The sequence below is a fragment of the Anas acuta genome, chromosome 4, assembly GCF_963932015.1.
Source record: "Anas acuta chromosome 4, bAnaAcu1.1, whole genome shotgun sequence".
NCBI classification, from domain to species: Eukaryota; Metazoa; Chordata; class Aves; order Anseriformes; family Anatidae; genus Anas; species Anas acuta.
Genome location: NC_088982.1, coordinates 8,786,231 through 8,802,135, shown reverse-complemented (window position 1 = coordinate 8,802,135; position 15,905 = coordinate 8,786,231). Strand labels below are relative to the sequence as shown.

At 39.3% G+C, this 15,905-nt stretch overlaps 2 protein-coding genes across 7 annotated transcripts in view; both read left to right on the top strand.

Moving 5' to 3' along the window:
* The first annotated feature begins 4,454 nt into the window (after positions 1 to 4,454).
* Positions 4,455 to 12,855, top strand: HAUS3 (HAUS augmin like complex subunit 3). 6 transcript variants are annotated; one of them, XM_068679706.1, is made up of 6 exons: positions 4,455 to 4,600; positions 4,831 to 4,938; positions 5,236 to 6,742; positions 7,834 to 8,270; positions 9,915 to 10,140; positions 11,466 to 12,855. In XM_068679706.1, exons 3-6 carry the CDS (start codon positions 5,831 to 5,833, stop codon positions 11,730 to 11,732), a joined length of 1,842 nt encoding a protein of 613 aa, XP_068535807.1. In that variant the 5' UTR covers positions 4,455 to 4,600; positions 4,831 to 4,938; positions 5,236 to 5,830; the 3' UTR covers positions 11,733 to 12,855. The 6 variants fall into 6 exon arrangements, with proteins under 6 accessions (XP_068535807.1, XP_068535806.1, XP_068535810.1 ...); XM_068679705.1 differs by lacking the exon at positions 4,455 to 4,600 and adding an exon at positions 4,616 to 4,744; XM_068679704.1 differs by lacking the exon at positions 4,455 to 4,600 and having other exon boundaries at positions 4,667 to 4,938.
* Positions 12,856 to 12,998: 143 nt separating this feature from the next.
* Positions 12,999 to 15,905, top strand: part of POLN (DNA polymerase nu) — a 99,851-nt gene continuing 96,944 nt past the window's right edge. The window contains exon 1 of the mRNA XM_068679710.1: positions 12,999 to 14,729. Within this exon, the coding sequence (XP_068535811.1) occupies positions 14,567 to 14,729 (163 nt within the window). The 5' untranslated portion in view covers positions 12,999 to 14,566. The remainder of the gene's footprint in view (positions 14,730 to 15,905) is intronic.

Sequence of the window (15,905 nt, the reverse complement as noted above, 5' to 3'; positions counted from 1 at the left end):
TATGACTAAATTTATTATGACTGATGTTGGGGCACTATTTTTGAAAGTCTGGTCAGTTTAAGACCTGTGCAGCTTCTTTGCTGACTTTTGTAACATCTTACGATTTGCTTATAAGAAAAGTAACTTTAATATTAAAAATCCAGAAGCTTGACTATCAGGATGATTTTTTTTTTCAAGCTAATTTCAATGGGAAAGAGCCTTAAATTATAATTAAATTCATAGTAACATAACCATCAGCTTCCCCTAAAAATATAGTCTAAAGAGGTTTTAGTGGCAAAGATCTCAGTTATTACTATTATTACTATTATTATACTTCTGGAATTTGCAAATTTCCCAGCGTTTTCAAGGGCCTCGGCATGGCAGGAAGGGTTTGGTGTGGTGGGCAGGCGAGGAGCAGAGGGCTGCCATCAGTGAGCAGTGTAAGGAAGTGGCAGGGACCTGCTTTATTATTATTATTATTATTATTATTATTATTATTATTATTATTATTATTATTATTATTATTAATAATAATAATAATAATAATAATAATGGCACTGTATCCACTACAGCTGAAGAGAGCTAATCACTTTGGCCTGCTTTTCTAGGAGCGCGAGGTCTCAGAATGAGATCTCCTGTTCCTCCAGAGGGAAGAGGTGTGTGCTCACGAGAGAAAGCAAGCGGGTACCAGATTTTATAATCTACCTTGATTGTTGTAAAAGCTCACATGGCACTTCAAAAGCTGTGCTTAATTCGGAGTTTAAATTTGCTTAAAGCGATTCCTTTCATTAGAACACCGTGCTTACAAAGAGTGGCTGGTACTCCAGCGACCTGCATCAGGGACCTCCAAAATCCTGCTGCTACGAGCCACTGAACAGTAGGATGCAAAATGAAAAAGCTTCCACCCCATCACAGCTCCTCAGCTAAAAACTTGCTTCCATGTCTCCTCTGTTATTTCTTCTCACCAAAAGAGGCCCCAACCTAGACGTGTAATAAGCAAAACACTTTTCCATGAGATTTTCATGTGACAGATGTATCTCGGTGGGAGGGTTTATCTCAGGCAGCTGCAGTGTCTGCATGACGGCAACTGCACTCCTTGGCTGCTCTCTGCAGCCGATGGGCAATCGATAGCTCCTCCGTGAGGCACCAGACACAACTCAGGCATGTTCTGCAGCGAAACAAATGCAACATGGCACGGATGGAGCAGTGCCGAGCTTGCAGACATCCTTCCAGAAACGTCCACGTCTTAATTTGTTGGAATCCACCATAAAATGCCTTGTGAATGCAGTGTGCTATCTGAGCAACCTCTCTGGTTCTTGCACACAGATGCAAAACAACTGCTCCTGGAATGGAAAAAAAGGGTAAGGTAAGCCTTTAATTATGTTTTGTCTGAACACAACCAGGAAAAAAAAAATGAATCAGAGCAAAACATTCTTGACCCATAAGGAGCTGCAAAAGCAAACACAGGGAAGCATCTGGGGCTGTGGGTGGGTGGGGTAGGGGACTGTGAGAAATTTCGGAGATATGTTTGTAACGTGTTTGGAGGAGAAGGCTGCTGTTTAATCTCTGCCCCTAAAAGCTGATCTCGGGTCTGACAAATGAAAATTTGTTTCACATTAGAGGCTTGTTCTTTCAAAATGAGAAGTTTAAGTGCACAATGTTCTGACCTAAAATATTTCAATTCTAGCCTGAATTCTTATGCCAGCGGGGATTATGAGATCATGCTGTCTGTCAACTCCTCTTTCATCCATCTGTTCCCCTCCTCCTTTCCTTGATAACTTTTGAACCTTCAGGCTAATTTTGACCAAATTTGTCAAAGCAGAGATAGGATGGAGGCTGCAACAATAATCAGTGGTGAAAACTTCCATGAAAATTTCATGTCTGGGTAGAGAGAGAGCTAAATTATTTCCTGTGGTGAGTGTGCCCGAAGGCTGGCCCAATTGAGCTCTTAACTGTTTCAGGAGGTGGCCACTGGCCAACACCTACGTAGCTCCAAACCAGCTACAGAATTAGGATATGCTCCTGCTCGCCCAGCTAAACAGATGGGGGTGGAGGTTTTGTGCAAGGCCATGGGGAGGTTGGACACTGCACACGAGTCTGGTGTGAAGAAAGATCGAGAGGATCCGGTCACACAGGGAACTGAAGGTGTTAGTTGCAGCAGTCAAGAAAGTGTCCTAAATCCTCCTGTATCAGATGTGTCTTCTTACTTCTGGGATGTGGGCTTCAGCAGCAGAGCTGACTTGCTCTCAGTTCAGGGGAATTTTAGAAAGGTTGCTAGGTGTAAAAATTGGAAAATTTTCTTTTACTCAAGTATATTTTACATGAGCAACATTGATATATATACTACTAAAAACACAATGCTGAAATACTGCCGTGGGATAAGCTGATTTTAATGGAAGTGACTGAGCTGAATGACATCGTTTTATAAAATAAGAAGCAAATTCTTTTGTTCCTTCCCCATCTGAAAGGTGTGATGCACTCCACCTGCAAGATGATTTGCAAACTCCAGCTAGCCTCAACTGCAGCTGCCTACCAGGCTGTAACCCGATGGTGAGGAATTCAACCCTACAGCTCTTTTTACCCATTACTGCAAGGTCAGGGCTTAAGGTAAAGCTGAGTCTTACACAGACCACTTTGTAGTACAAATCACCATGCGGCACCTTGCAGGCATTACAGGTGCTGATCTGGAGCTAGAAAACTTCACGGGCATTAGCCGTAGCTGTGCTGAGTTGAGAGGTTGCTGGTTTCCCTGCATTGATTCATTTCAACAGCTGCATTAAGTGAGATTAGAGGAGCTGCACATTTAGGACATGTAGTAGGAGGGCTCAGCCACCCACATGCACACTGGGTCAATTGCCTCATCAGGGTGAAACGTGGAGAAAGAATTGCTGGGTGCAATAAATGACTTGTTTCTAGAATAACTGGCCCAAGAAGCCACAAGATGAAACGCAGCTCTGAATTTAGTCTTCCGAAGTGCAGAGGATCTAATTCAAGAGCTATTAGTGGGTGAGGTGCTCTGTGATAGCAACCACAATACAATTAAGCTGCACACTGTAACAAGAGACAGCAAGACAAATAAAGCACACAGATATGCAATTTTAAGAAAAAGAACTGTAAAAATGGGAAAAATGTCCCCCCTCCTCAAAAACAAACAAACAAACAAACAAACAAACAAACAAAAAACTACTAGCAAAACAAACAAAACAAAACAAATAAACAAACAACAGCAACAACAACAACAACAAACAGCTCAGAAGAAGCAAGTAGCCTGCAAACACCCAGAAGACTTCAAAATCTTGTACTAGAAGCTCAGGTAAAATGTCTGACACAAATAGAAAATGATATTTCAATCCCCTCCTCCTTCCCTGCACATGACTCAATGAGAAAGCGAAGGAGGCTAGTGAGAGAAATGGGAAAGCCCAGAAAAACCTGGCATGTGAAACATAACCAGGAAATGAAGACAGCTAAATCTGAGGGGTGTCAAAGGATGCTCAATTTGTTGGAAAAAGGTTTTACATGATGCCCAGCTCAGAAAGAGCCCTCCCAAGACAGATAATGTCTGACAGTCATTGCTGAGACTTTTTTGTTGGCTTAAAAGGCAGTGGCAGCCAAAAGGCCTAGAAAGCAGCGAGCATCATAAGGAAGTGCATTGGAAACATGGCAGAAGGGAGAATTTTGCTGTTGTAGAAAACCTTGGTGCACCCGCACCTTGCGGACTGCGTGCATCTTCTCTCTGCACTTCAAGAAATGATGCTGTAGAAGGTGCAGAAAAGGACAACTGAAATAATTGAGCTCTTGCTGTACAGAGGCCCAATTTTGCCACTCTTCAAGCTGATAGGGATAAAAGTGAAAGGGAATTTACTCGTGGTTTCTAAATTAGTATGACGGCGACAGATAAGGTTAAATGCAGAGGTGGTGTTCACCAAATCCTGCAATGCGGAAGCCAAGGGTCATTTACATGTAATGAAAAGAAGGCAGGTTAAAAAGCAACTAAGAATTTGTGCCTTTTTACTTTCTTTTTTTTTTTTTGTTTGTTTGTTTTTTGTTTTGTTTTTGGTTTTTGGTTTTGTTTTATTTGGCTACATTTTTCTGAAAGTCGCGTTATGGGTACACCTCTACAGGATAATGACAGCCCCCCTCCCCGCCACATCTCAGCTTCAGGGAGCCTGATGAACACAGTGGTCTGAAACCATGGATTTGTTCCATACTGAGCCACGTTAAATAGCAGAGAGCATTGCCCTTACTCCCCTCAAGACCCACTGGGCGCAACAAGACGCCCAAAAATCCCTGACGGGGTCAGAGGAGCAGCAGCACATCCCCCCCCCTTCTAGGGAACCGCCCGCCCTCACAAGGGCGGCCCCACTGAGGCGACCCAACGGCCGCTGCCTGAGGGGAGCCCGCCCGCCTGACGTCACGGGGCATCGGACCAATCCCCGCGCGGGCTCGCCTTCGCCACGCCCATCGGGTGTGCGGGAGAGGAGCGGCGCGCAGGCGCAGTGGAAGCTGCGCGAGCGCGGCGCGTGGCGGGCGGTTTGAGCCGTTGGCGCCGCTCAACGGCCGCCCCCTCCCCCCGCCCCTCACCCCCCCCCCCCCGCCTCCCCTCAGCGCCTCAGCCCCCACGGTGAGTACCGGCGGCCGCCCCCTTCTTAGGGGTGGTTTATTTTTTTAATAAGTAAAGCCTTCCTGGGGGGGGGTTCTCCACGGCTTGGCGATGGGCGTGGGCGAACCTAGAGCTGCGTGCGGTTTTTATCGGCTTCTGGTGGAGGTGCGGCTGTTAGGACGGGGCTGCCCCGTGACGGGTAGCTCGTGTAACGGGCTCTCTTTGTGCTTTTTATTATTATTATTGCATAGAGAGTCTCCAAGCTGACTTAGAAACACGGATTTCAGGAGGGTGCGTTTCTTCCTTCAGCGCTCATCCCTTCCCGGCCGGCTGACGAGCTGAGGTTTTCCTGGTGGAATGTACGTTTTACAACCTCCGTGTTAAGTAATAACAAACTTAAAACAATCTGGACTCTGCTAAAGTAGCGCAGGCCTGAAATTCTCGGTAATTTACCCTGTCCTTTCTCATCTTTTGGCTATACTTTAAGATCCCAAAGCTGTTAGGTTGTTGGCTGGGAATTACTCTCCTTTTACTTGTAACGTTAGAATCGTGACTAGAATACTCATTCAGAGTGTAATTTTTATTTTTTATATAAATGGGCAAAAAGCTTATGTTTTAATATTTTTTTGTTAAAGGGCTTCTTGTTCTATTTGCAGAGGAAACTTTAAAATGAAGGCTTAGAAGACAAGATTCTGCTTGCTGCTGAAGTTAAAAAAAAAACAAACAAACAAGATTTTAAGTGCATTGTAGTACTTTGGTTTTAGAGTAAACTGAAAGCTCCCCCTGGTTTTGGAAGAGTTAAAAAGATTTATTTTTTAATTTAATTTGAGGAAAGCCATATTAATAAAACACTTTTGCAGGCCAATAAATTACTTGGTATTTTACACCTGTTAATTTTGAATCACTGGTAAAATTCTATGTTAGTGGTAAATGTGTGTCAATTAAGCAAACGTATAACCGTTTGCAAAGATCGGGGATTTAACTGTTAAACATACTTTGGTCATCAAGTCAGGACAAATATATTTAAGATATCCCTGACATTAAAATTGATTTCTAGTCTTTCAGTAACTGCTCTAACCCAGAATAGTATTTGGTTTTCTGGTGTGGTCTGACACTTCTTCTCTGCTGTGCAGACCCTTTTTATTAAAATACTGAATGTTAACGTAAAACAACAAAAAACCCCTCACTGGAATAATGCTCTAGATTTTTTCATGTATTTGGATCTTTTCTGCTTTCAAATATACTTTAATCATGAGCTGTGGAAAGGACTTTGTGGAAACTCTTAAGAAAATTGGATATCCAGGAGCTGATGAGCTTAATGGAGAAGACTTTGACTGGATGTTTGAGTCTTCGGAAGACAGATCATTTCTGGAGTGGTTTTGTGGAAATGTAAATGAGCAGCACGTTGTATCTGAAAAAGAACTGCAAGATTTTAATAATCTTCTTGAGTCTGGTAAGCCCATTTTAGAAGGAAATGCACTAGATGAAGTCCTTAAAACCTGTAAGCCTGTGGATTCACAGAGCCAGGAGGAGGAGAAGGAGGAACTTAAGAAATTAGAGGATGAGCTTCAAACTCTTCAGAAGATGAAAAATCTTCAAATTCATCGGCATAATAAGCTTCAGCTGATGATTTCTGAAAACAGCAGTACGTTACAGGCATTAAAAAGAAAAGAGGATGAAGCACTTAAAGATCTGAAAGACGGGCTGGCAGTGTTTACTGCAGCAAATAATAAGCTTGACAATGATCTGCTTTCTCTTATGGATGGAGTTAAGAAATTGGCATCTTTCTTCACTGCTTCTGATTCAGAACAAGGGGCACATTCACACCCTGTGTTTTTTTCCCAGCTGTCCTTGGACAAGTATTTGTCTCAGGAAGAACAGTGCACTGCAGCGCTCACCTCATATGCTAAAAAGCATTTTTATCCAGGTATGCCTGAACTGTTTGAAAATGTGCATGAAGACAGCGTTCAGCTCAGGGATAAGAGCAAACCAGTCGCTTGTGATGAGGCTAATGGAGCTTATGAGGAGAGTCATGAGATGGCCAGGCTCCAGATGGCATATATTTGTGCTCAGCATCAGCTAATTCAAATGGAAGCTAAAGAAGAAAGCATGAATTCAGCTATACGGTGTGCAGAGAGCATGCTGAAGACGTTAAAGAACGAGGTAAGCCACAAAAGATGATATAAGGTGGAGTTTTAAACAGAGACAGGCATGTTCAGCTGCATCTAATAAGAAGACCTGCTGAGTTATTGTTATTTACTTTTTTTTATGTGGTGAAATTACATTTTTATGAAACTTTATTCTTGTTCTTGTGGAATAGCTTCAATGTCTATGCTTAGAAACTGCTCGGTGTGGCAGAGTACCTTTAATTCTTCCTTCTAGAACTTACTGCCTTGAAAAACTAGAACCTAGTAATACCTTTCTAGTTTTGTTAAACTCTGAAATTTCATACTGTAACTGTTTCTCTTTTTGTACAACAATCAGAACTGTAACTTTAGTTGAGATCTTATAGCATAGGGCAACTAATATGATAAATATGTTCTTGTTCGCGTTCTGTAGCAAAACCTTAAAGCTTTAGTTCACTGGTGATTTTGAAACTCAGAAACTCGGAATATGGGGATGTGGTGGTGTGGCATGGTCTTAGATACCAAATAAGTGAAGTGGGCAGTTGAAACCCAGAGAGGTCTCAGTGAGTGACAGTTAGATCTGACTAGTGGAAACTAAGAATATGAAGGAATTGTGAGAACAAACAAAATTAGTTTATATCATAGTTGTGGACTAACTCATGTCAGTATATTTTCATTTATGTATGCTTAGCATATAGGGCTTGAAGGATTAATTTGAAAAAGATTGTTTCTGATTGCAGTATTGATAGCCACCCAGCTGAATATAAAAATGTGTTTGCATGTGACATTTCAGTTGGACATGTTTGAAATACAGGTGTGAAGTAAAATACAGCTCCTGATTATTTTTTTCCACAATAAACTGTTTCATGACCCTGCAGTAGGGCTGAATTACTATCTGTTGAAGTTTGTTTGATATCTGCATTTTAAGTCTTTAATTGCCTTATGTTGTGAAGTTCTGTAAAGCTGCTTACAGAGTGCTCATTAATTTTATAGTTGTGATGTTTTTCACATAAATGCACGACTCTTCTGTGAACAGAAAAAATGTGTTAGGGAAGTTTTATGAAGGATGGGGGAAAAAAAGCTTGAGGGAAACGTGATGGAAATTGACGATTATTTTGCTTTATGCAGGGTGTTGGAAAACAAGAAAACCTTGAGGCCAAAATATCTACTTTAAAAGGTGAAATTGCAACAATTAGGCAACATATAGCTCAGCTAAACAATGAAGAGCTGCCTTCTCTTTTGAAAGAGCATGCACAACTGTGGACTGTGCCGGTGGTGAAAGCAGACCTGGATCGTGAGATTGCTCGGCAGGACTGTTTTATTTCTAAACAAGATGAAATCTGCAGCCATTTGCTAAGACAGAAAGCATCATTTGAACTTATTCAGCTAGCCTATGAAATTGAGTTGAAGAAACAGAAAGACGTGCACCGTCAACTTGACAATTTGCTAGAATCTCTGAAACAGAGCAGTAACGAGTTGCAACAGAGACTGGAGGTGTTATCGGAGCTCTCTCAACCTGCCCAACCGAGAAACACTATCGGTCCAAAGGATGACTTCTCTCGTAGGTGAGTGTTACAGCTGCTATTGAACTTATTTTGAAATAAAGCTGGGGAGATAAAGGCTTTGGTAAGTGACGCTATCTCCATTGCTAAGTTATTAGTCGCTTGCTATAGCTACTTTGTACTGCTCCAAAACTGAAGCCTTTGAGATTTGCCTCTTGCTTATCCTTAGAGGCTCTTTCCAGGTTTGACTGAGGAGAACTGTTCAAGTATCAGTTTTGTGTATGTTGCCAGAGCATTCCTAAGCAACGCTGAGAATATCGTGAATGTTTATAGCGAAACCTCTCTTAAATGGTGCACTGACCTAGGGCTCCTTGGAAGTTACTCCAGAAGTGTAGATGCAGAGAGCTGCTAAGAAGTGATTTCCCAGATGGTATCTGTGGCCTCATCAGCTTAGCTGGCAAAAACCCCCATGTGGTAAAGGAGAGGAACTACTCCAGAAACATCTGAAACACGGTTAGCTCATTGCTGCTGCTTTCTTTGCTATCTGGCCTCTGTGTCCTCTTGCCCATGTAGATTCCTTTCAATATGTAAGTAACGAAGTTTCCCTGTAGCTCAGGTGATACTGTAGAAACGTGTTGTGTTGATGTCACTTCAAGACTCAAAACCTTTTCAGATGGTGTGTTCTATAATACTTAATGTTTTAATGTTAGGCTTTTCCCCCTTCTTTCAAGTGTGTGTGTTTTAATAGCTGTTATGTTAAGTGGTAGTTTAGTCTTGCACAGACTCACTTGATTGCCAGCATTAGGTAGCATTAATTTTGCTCCAGGTGTGTGTGTGTTGACAACTTGTAATGTTGTTCAGGTTTATTATTAAGTCTCCATATGACTAAATCACAATGTTATCTTGCTGCTTTTCACTTTTTTTCTTTCTTTAAAAAGGCAGGGCTTAGTTTTCACGACTGTGAAAGGAAGTTGCAAGAGTTATAAACCCTAAATGCTCAGTAAGCAAAAGACACTTTAAAGAAACTCAGTTACTCTTGAAATATAGCTCCCATTCTTATTAAAACCAATCCGGTTCTTTAGTGGGCCTCAACTCCTAAAGGTTTTGATAAGCAGAGGTGGTAGTAGCAACTGAGCAAAGTTAGCAGTAATTGTGAGACTGGGATGTATTGTAAAGGTACCGTTTGGTGTAGTAAAGTATTGCTGTCTTCTCATGGCTCAACTAATTGTAGAATTCCTTAGCTGTCTCTTCGTAAATGCAAGATGTGAAACAGTCCAGTAAACTTGGAAATGTCATAAAGATTTCTCATTTCTCACTGGCCGCTGAAGTCCTCAGTCTTCTAGCACTTCAAAAAAACACAACTTAATTTGTTGTGCTTGAAAAGCGTAGTGAAATAGAAGCTGACAACATGTGCTTTTGCAAACTATTGGTATTCGTTGTGTACTCATTAACTGCTACTTCAATATTTCATTGCTGTTGCTTATAACGTTGGAATATTTGGAATCCTATTAATCATTCATGAGCTATATACAGATGGAATCATGAAATCAGTGGGAGATACAGCAGTATATCAAGAGTAACCTGAGCAGTCCTGTCTTTTGGTGTAGTCCTCAGTCTGACTTCAACGGGAAGATCTTCTCTTGACTAGTAATGTTGGGAATGCTTAGGTAACTTTTAAAAAAAAACGTGTCTAACTTTTTGTTACAGGCTATACCAGCTTCTGGAAGGAGAAGATAAAAAGCAATTGTTTAAAACATACAAAAACCTGCAGCAGATGGCTCAGAAGTTGATGCAGGATTGTGCTGCAGCACAAGACCAGCTAGCAGTGTCTTCTCAAGAACAGTCTCTCATGTTGTCCAAACTAGATAGTGATGTAAATGCCCTTCATGATGCTCTCTTTTGTGGAGGAAATCAGCTACTATTCAGTAGCCGGGTATGTCCTTATGTAGTTACTAAAATTATTACGTTCATGTCTGTTGTGTTCTTTTACTGAGACAAATGTAGTATGAAGGTTGGGGACACAAATTGGTACAGCAGGGTAGCAACAAATGTTGCCTTAATGGTGGTGGGCTAGTAGTTACATTGTTCTTAGGAAATGTTGGGTTTTGTGTATGTTGGCAGGTAACAATTTCTTGGTTTTGAGCAAATAATTGCATCTAACCCTTCATTTCTTTGAAAGGCATCTACAGTCATGTACAACTGGTAAGTCTGTGGTGTGGAAAATGTCTTCTGGATATATCGCTGGAAAAGTCACTTAAATTTCTCTTGATTCCAGAAAGGATTTTTTGCCCTGTAGTACCTGAATAGTAAGGTTCAGCCCCTTAAAAGGCCTGCCCATGGGTGACTTGTGTGGATGAAATAACTGTCCTTCAAAATTTTGAGAACTTTGTAGTAAGACAGTTCTGCTACAGAGCTCTTGAGTATTGCTTTTACAGCCTCTTTTAAAAGGGAATAGGGGTTGTTAGGCATGGGTTGTTATAAGCAAGTAAGCGACTAGGTATCTTAAAAGTGGATCGAGGGAAGGGTTTTGTTATGAAATACTTAAAAATATATATATATTTTTAATGCTTCCAGTTGTCAACTGAATTTGCAACAGATAGGACAATGTTATTCAGAAATTTGGAATTGGAACAATACATATTTAGGGATTACAGGTTGTATCCTTCAACAAACTTTTTATTGATTAATGTTACCTTTTAAAACAGTGACGCTTTTTTCTATTGGTACTGTTTCTCAGGAAAAGTAACTTCACTCCCTTAATAAAGAAATAACATATAAGTAGATGACTGTACTGGGTCTGGCTGGGGTATTAACTTTCCCTGCAGCAGCCCATACAGTGCTGTGCTCTGCACTTGTAGTGAGAAGGGAGCCTACCTGCACTGAACTGTTGTAAGATTAACAGTTGCGAAAATTGCATTTGCTACCTTTTTCATTTTAAAATTGAATTGGGTTTTTGTTTGTTCGCTTTTACCTTGCTGTGAAAACTTTATTGAAGTGTCTTTCAATCATCTATCTAGGCTAGATTCTTATGGTCTCAACTCATCTGTTTTAGTAAACATGTAAGTGAAATTACATTTTCAGGACCTGATGTAGCTCAAAAGCTACATGCATTGAATTTATCACCTCTGCTTTCTGTTTCTAATGATTTTTTTACTTAACAAGGAAAGGGGTTTCCAAAAGCAAAAACTTTCATATTTCTAATTCAACTAGTGTATTAACAATGTAAAACTAACTCTTGTTTTGTATTTTTTTTATTAGGAACTTACTGAACAGTTTAATCAACTGGAGGATGATTTAAATAAACTAAATCAATTAATTATGGATCTTATTGCTGATTTGAAGTCAAAGAGAAACTTCTTAGAGTCCAATAAGTTGCATCAGATGGAAAGAAACTTGTATGTGTATTTTTTCAAAGATGAAGATCACTTGAAAGAGTTGGTGGAGAAGCTCGAGTGGCAGTCGGAGGCTAAAGCCAGTGGCCTGGGAAATCAGAATTTCACCACTGGTGAAGTGCTTAATGTTTAACATTCAATGTGCTCTTAATATAGGAAAACATATCAATGTAAACAGTCTACAAGTTCACGGAATGATGCCTATTAGCTTGTCAAGGCTAACATTTGTCTGTCATTGCAATGGATGTTTAGCTCCCACAGTTACCAAGTTTGGATTATGTGGTGCTTGGCATCTGGTCATTGAGTGCAAATTGGAATTTTGTCCAAGTTCTTCGATTTGAGTTCTTTGATGTGACTTAATTAATTGGTTGGCTGAATGAATTACATGTAGGCTGCTCTTCTGCTAACCTGTATATTGATTTCCAGGGCACACGGCATATCACAGAAGAAAGCTTCATAGACTTGAGATCAGCTTTCTTGCACAATAAGAACCTTTTGATAGGTGGATTGAAAAGAAAAAAAAAAGTGCAAGTCATTCCGGATTTTGGAACACGAATGTAGTGCCCTTCTGAAGAGGAAAGTTCTGAGACAGAAATTCAGACTCCTTTACAGTTCCCCTAAGAAGAAATATTTTTGTTATATGGGAACATATTGAAATATATACCAGAATCTGTTTTGAGTACCAAGACCTTTTTTTTTTTTATGGCCACTTTGATATGTCTTAAATTATGGCCTATCCTCTCCATTGAAACTAGTCCATACATAAGCCAGACTTTTCAGAGAAAATGAATTCAAAATTTACCTTTGGACTTCAGACCAGTTTTGGCATAACTGCATGTGGTTCTCTGTACGCAATTTATGATGATAGGCATTTGAAGTCAGTCTTAATGCTTTCATACTTCTGCTTTCACTGATATTGTTAGACTGTTTATCAAACTTTTGTGTAGCTTCCTAATACACCAGTGGAAGTAGATACACTTTTATAGAATAATTTCCAGTCTTACGTATTTTTGATGGCATCATCCATGCCTGCTTGCAAGTGTTGTACGCATTGATGAAGGCTAGATAATTTCCTTTAAATTCAGTAACAGTTTTCTTAAAACTATTTTGACTGCAGACTTTAAGCTTTTATATAAGAATATAACTTATTTTTAAATGTGTAATTTTTAACTTACTGGTTGTATATCTTTATATCTGTGTTTCATGCTGTTTAGCTCCGTACATTGTTTATTATTATTAAATGCCAAACATTACAAGTTCAGTGTTGTCGATATTTACTGCAAATCTGTATGTTTTAAACATATTCTCATGCCTGGGGTCTTGTTTGTATTTAGTCTGCTAGGTTCTCATTTTGATGTGCCCCAGAGTTGGAAGGCTGCTGCTTCCCACCCTGAGAAGTCGGGATGTTTTTACCCCGAGTAGGAAAGCAATGTCACTCCTAATTATGAAAGTTTGGAGAAGGTGTATGATATGCATGAATGTCAGGGAAAGGAGAGCCATTCTGCCTCCTTCCCCCTTCTACATGTTTACTCTCAAATTGCAAAACAGCTTTCACTCTACAGTGCCTTTTACAAACTGTTTTTGTTTTTTTCTACTATATCCTTCATTAGGTTCCATGAAAGACAGTTCTTTGTGACTTTGCATCATGTGGTATGAGTTCTTTTCTTCCAAGGGCTATGACCACAAGTATCCTGGGCCTCCAAGGATACCTCCCTATATCACTGTCCTTAAGCTTTGTAAGCACTTCTATGCTGTGCTGAAGTTTAGTCTTGTTTCCTTTTTGTTTCAGACTAAATCCTCACAAATAAGAATTTTGAGATGCTTTTTGTCTTTTGCAACATCAATTCTCCAACTGATAATTGGCTTCAGAATTAAGATCATTATGAAATCTTCAGAGTAGTGCATATGTGAGTTCAAACAGGAAAAAAAACCTCTTTGAGCTAGACAGCTATTAAGAAAAATTTAACGCAGCTTGGTGGATGTTCTTTGAATTTGGATACAAATGTTTGTACTTCAAACTTGCAATCTGCCTATGGTCTTGAGCTGAGAAAAATATTTCCACGTAAACAGAAGGAAATGTTTGCTTGATGCAAGTATTTTGAAAATATTGCATAGATACCTTGTGTTTGTGGTAAGTTTTATGCATTGTTCCGTTTTAACTGAAGTCAAGAAAGATGTCAGTATGGATGCCTTCTGTTTCTAATTTTCCCATATGTGTTGTTCCTAGGGGCTCCGAGTTTTTTATGTGCGTTATAGAACGTAGCTGTGGGACAACTTTAAAAACAGATGCTATGGGAGGGGAAAAAAGGATAAAATCTAGAACAGTAGTAGCTACACTTGGAACTCATTGAGACTTTAGATGTTGCTGACCTTAAATTGACAAAAAATGTAATAACAATACTACTTAATGTTACTTGACTACATCAATTTTACAACATTTAAGGAATAGAGGTCTTTTGTGCTATTTCAGAAAATACGTATATCATTAATCTTTATATATCTTGATAGTAACACTGCTTTCATCTTGTACTGGTGCTATTTTGGCAGGTATCTCTTGAAAGATTTTTTTTATTGATTTAAAACCTGAGTACCACCAGCAGTAAATGCATGGATACGCTAGATATAAACTAATTTAAAGATGTTGAGGGGGAAATATTTCCAACACAAAGGAAAATTCTCGTTTTATCATTCTTTTAGTAGAATTTAGCTGTACTTAAAAAGACTGTTTAACTTTTATCAGTGTACTAAAACCTTGTATTTCAAAGAAGTTTCACTTCATAGGTTTTGTAAATTAGTATAATTTTCTAATTTTTATTACAATACTTAAAAACTAGTCAGGGAGGAAATTTTCTGTTAAGGAGAATGAAGGTCTGAACATATTCACTATGTTTTGTCTTTATTTTGTCTTTAACTTGAAAAGAATGTTAAATGCAGACTGTTTTGTGACCCTGACAGCATGCATAATTCATGTGTGTTTCGTGTTTAGGTATAATCGTAAAAATGGAACATTACACATCATATATAGGATGTGAGATTTCTGCAGTGCCTTTATCTGATGCTGCTCAGAGGATTATGTCAGCTTTACAGTCTGTTCCTACAGGAATTCAGACTAGCAGAAAAAATAACCAGAGTGAGTAAATTTTGATCTGTTTAAGTGTCTATATTTTCAGTTGGAAAAACTGAAATGCAAACAAACAACAACATCAAACCTCCAGTCCCTATTTAAGAAGAAAATTAAGTGTTTCTAGGTTTAGAAAATGAATTGAGCTTTAACTGTGGCATTTGCTGGGACTCGTCTGGTTAAATGATGCTGTGTAAGTGAAGGGAACTAAGATATTGCCAGTACTCTGTGTTTCATTGCTTTTTTTTTTTTATCTTTCGTAACCTGTTCCTGCTAGTTTCTGCTATGTGGTATAAAAACAGATGAGAATTTCCAATTCTTAATTAACTAATACTGTAAACTAAATGTATGTTAACTTGAATCTGGGCTAGATACTTAAATATCACTAGAGGTACTGGGAAATTGCAAGGAGGCCAGTGAGTTCTCCAGACTATTGTCTGTTCTTAAACACATGCTCGTTACCAACTCACTCTTTGTGAAATTCTAGGGGGAAGAGTGAACAAAAGTCCAAATTGTAGAGCAAATTAGGTAATGTTAAAAGAGCCTCAGCAGATCTTTGACTCTGGGCAAAGCCCACCGTCATCCTCAGAATGTAGTAGATACTAGTGACATTTTGCAAGATTTTTTTTATTCTCAATTCTGTGTATTTAATAGTTCAATCGTGTAGCTCTGGAAAGAAGTAGAATGTTAAAGTCTTGCTTAATTTCTGTTCTCTGTTTTTTTTTTCTGGAGAAGTAGATCCTGGAACGTTATCTGGTCAACAGGATTTTAAACTAAGATTTAAATATTGCATTTGTTCTTGTTATATGGCATTCATTACAACCTTGGTTTTATAAAAACAGTAGCTCAGGCTCTTCGTTCACTAGTAAGATAATGGATCATTGGAGCCTGATGGTGTAGCAGTGAAAAGGGTAGTAGCTCATTGCTATGTAAATTGGTGATGCACATTTGAAGACATGGAATACATTTATCTTAACATGAAAACCAAAACTCAGATTATTTTAAAGAAAGTGAGATCTCCTTTCAGCCTCGATTTAATTGCTTTTCTGCTTCTCTTGCTACCTTGTCATTTTCTGTTAAACGTTTTCTGTCATAGATATGGGAACTCTCCCTTCTGTGTGATGTCTGTGTAGTGTTATGTTGTCTGCTCGCCATCCGTTCACTCTGTCAAGCAGTAAAATGAGA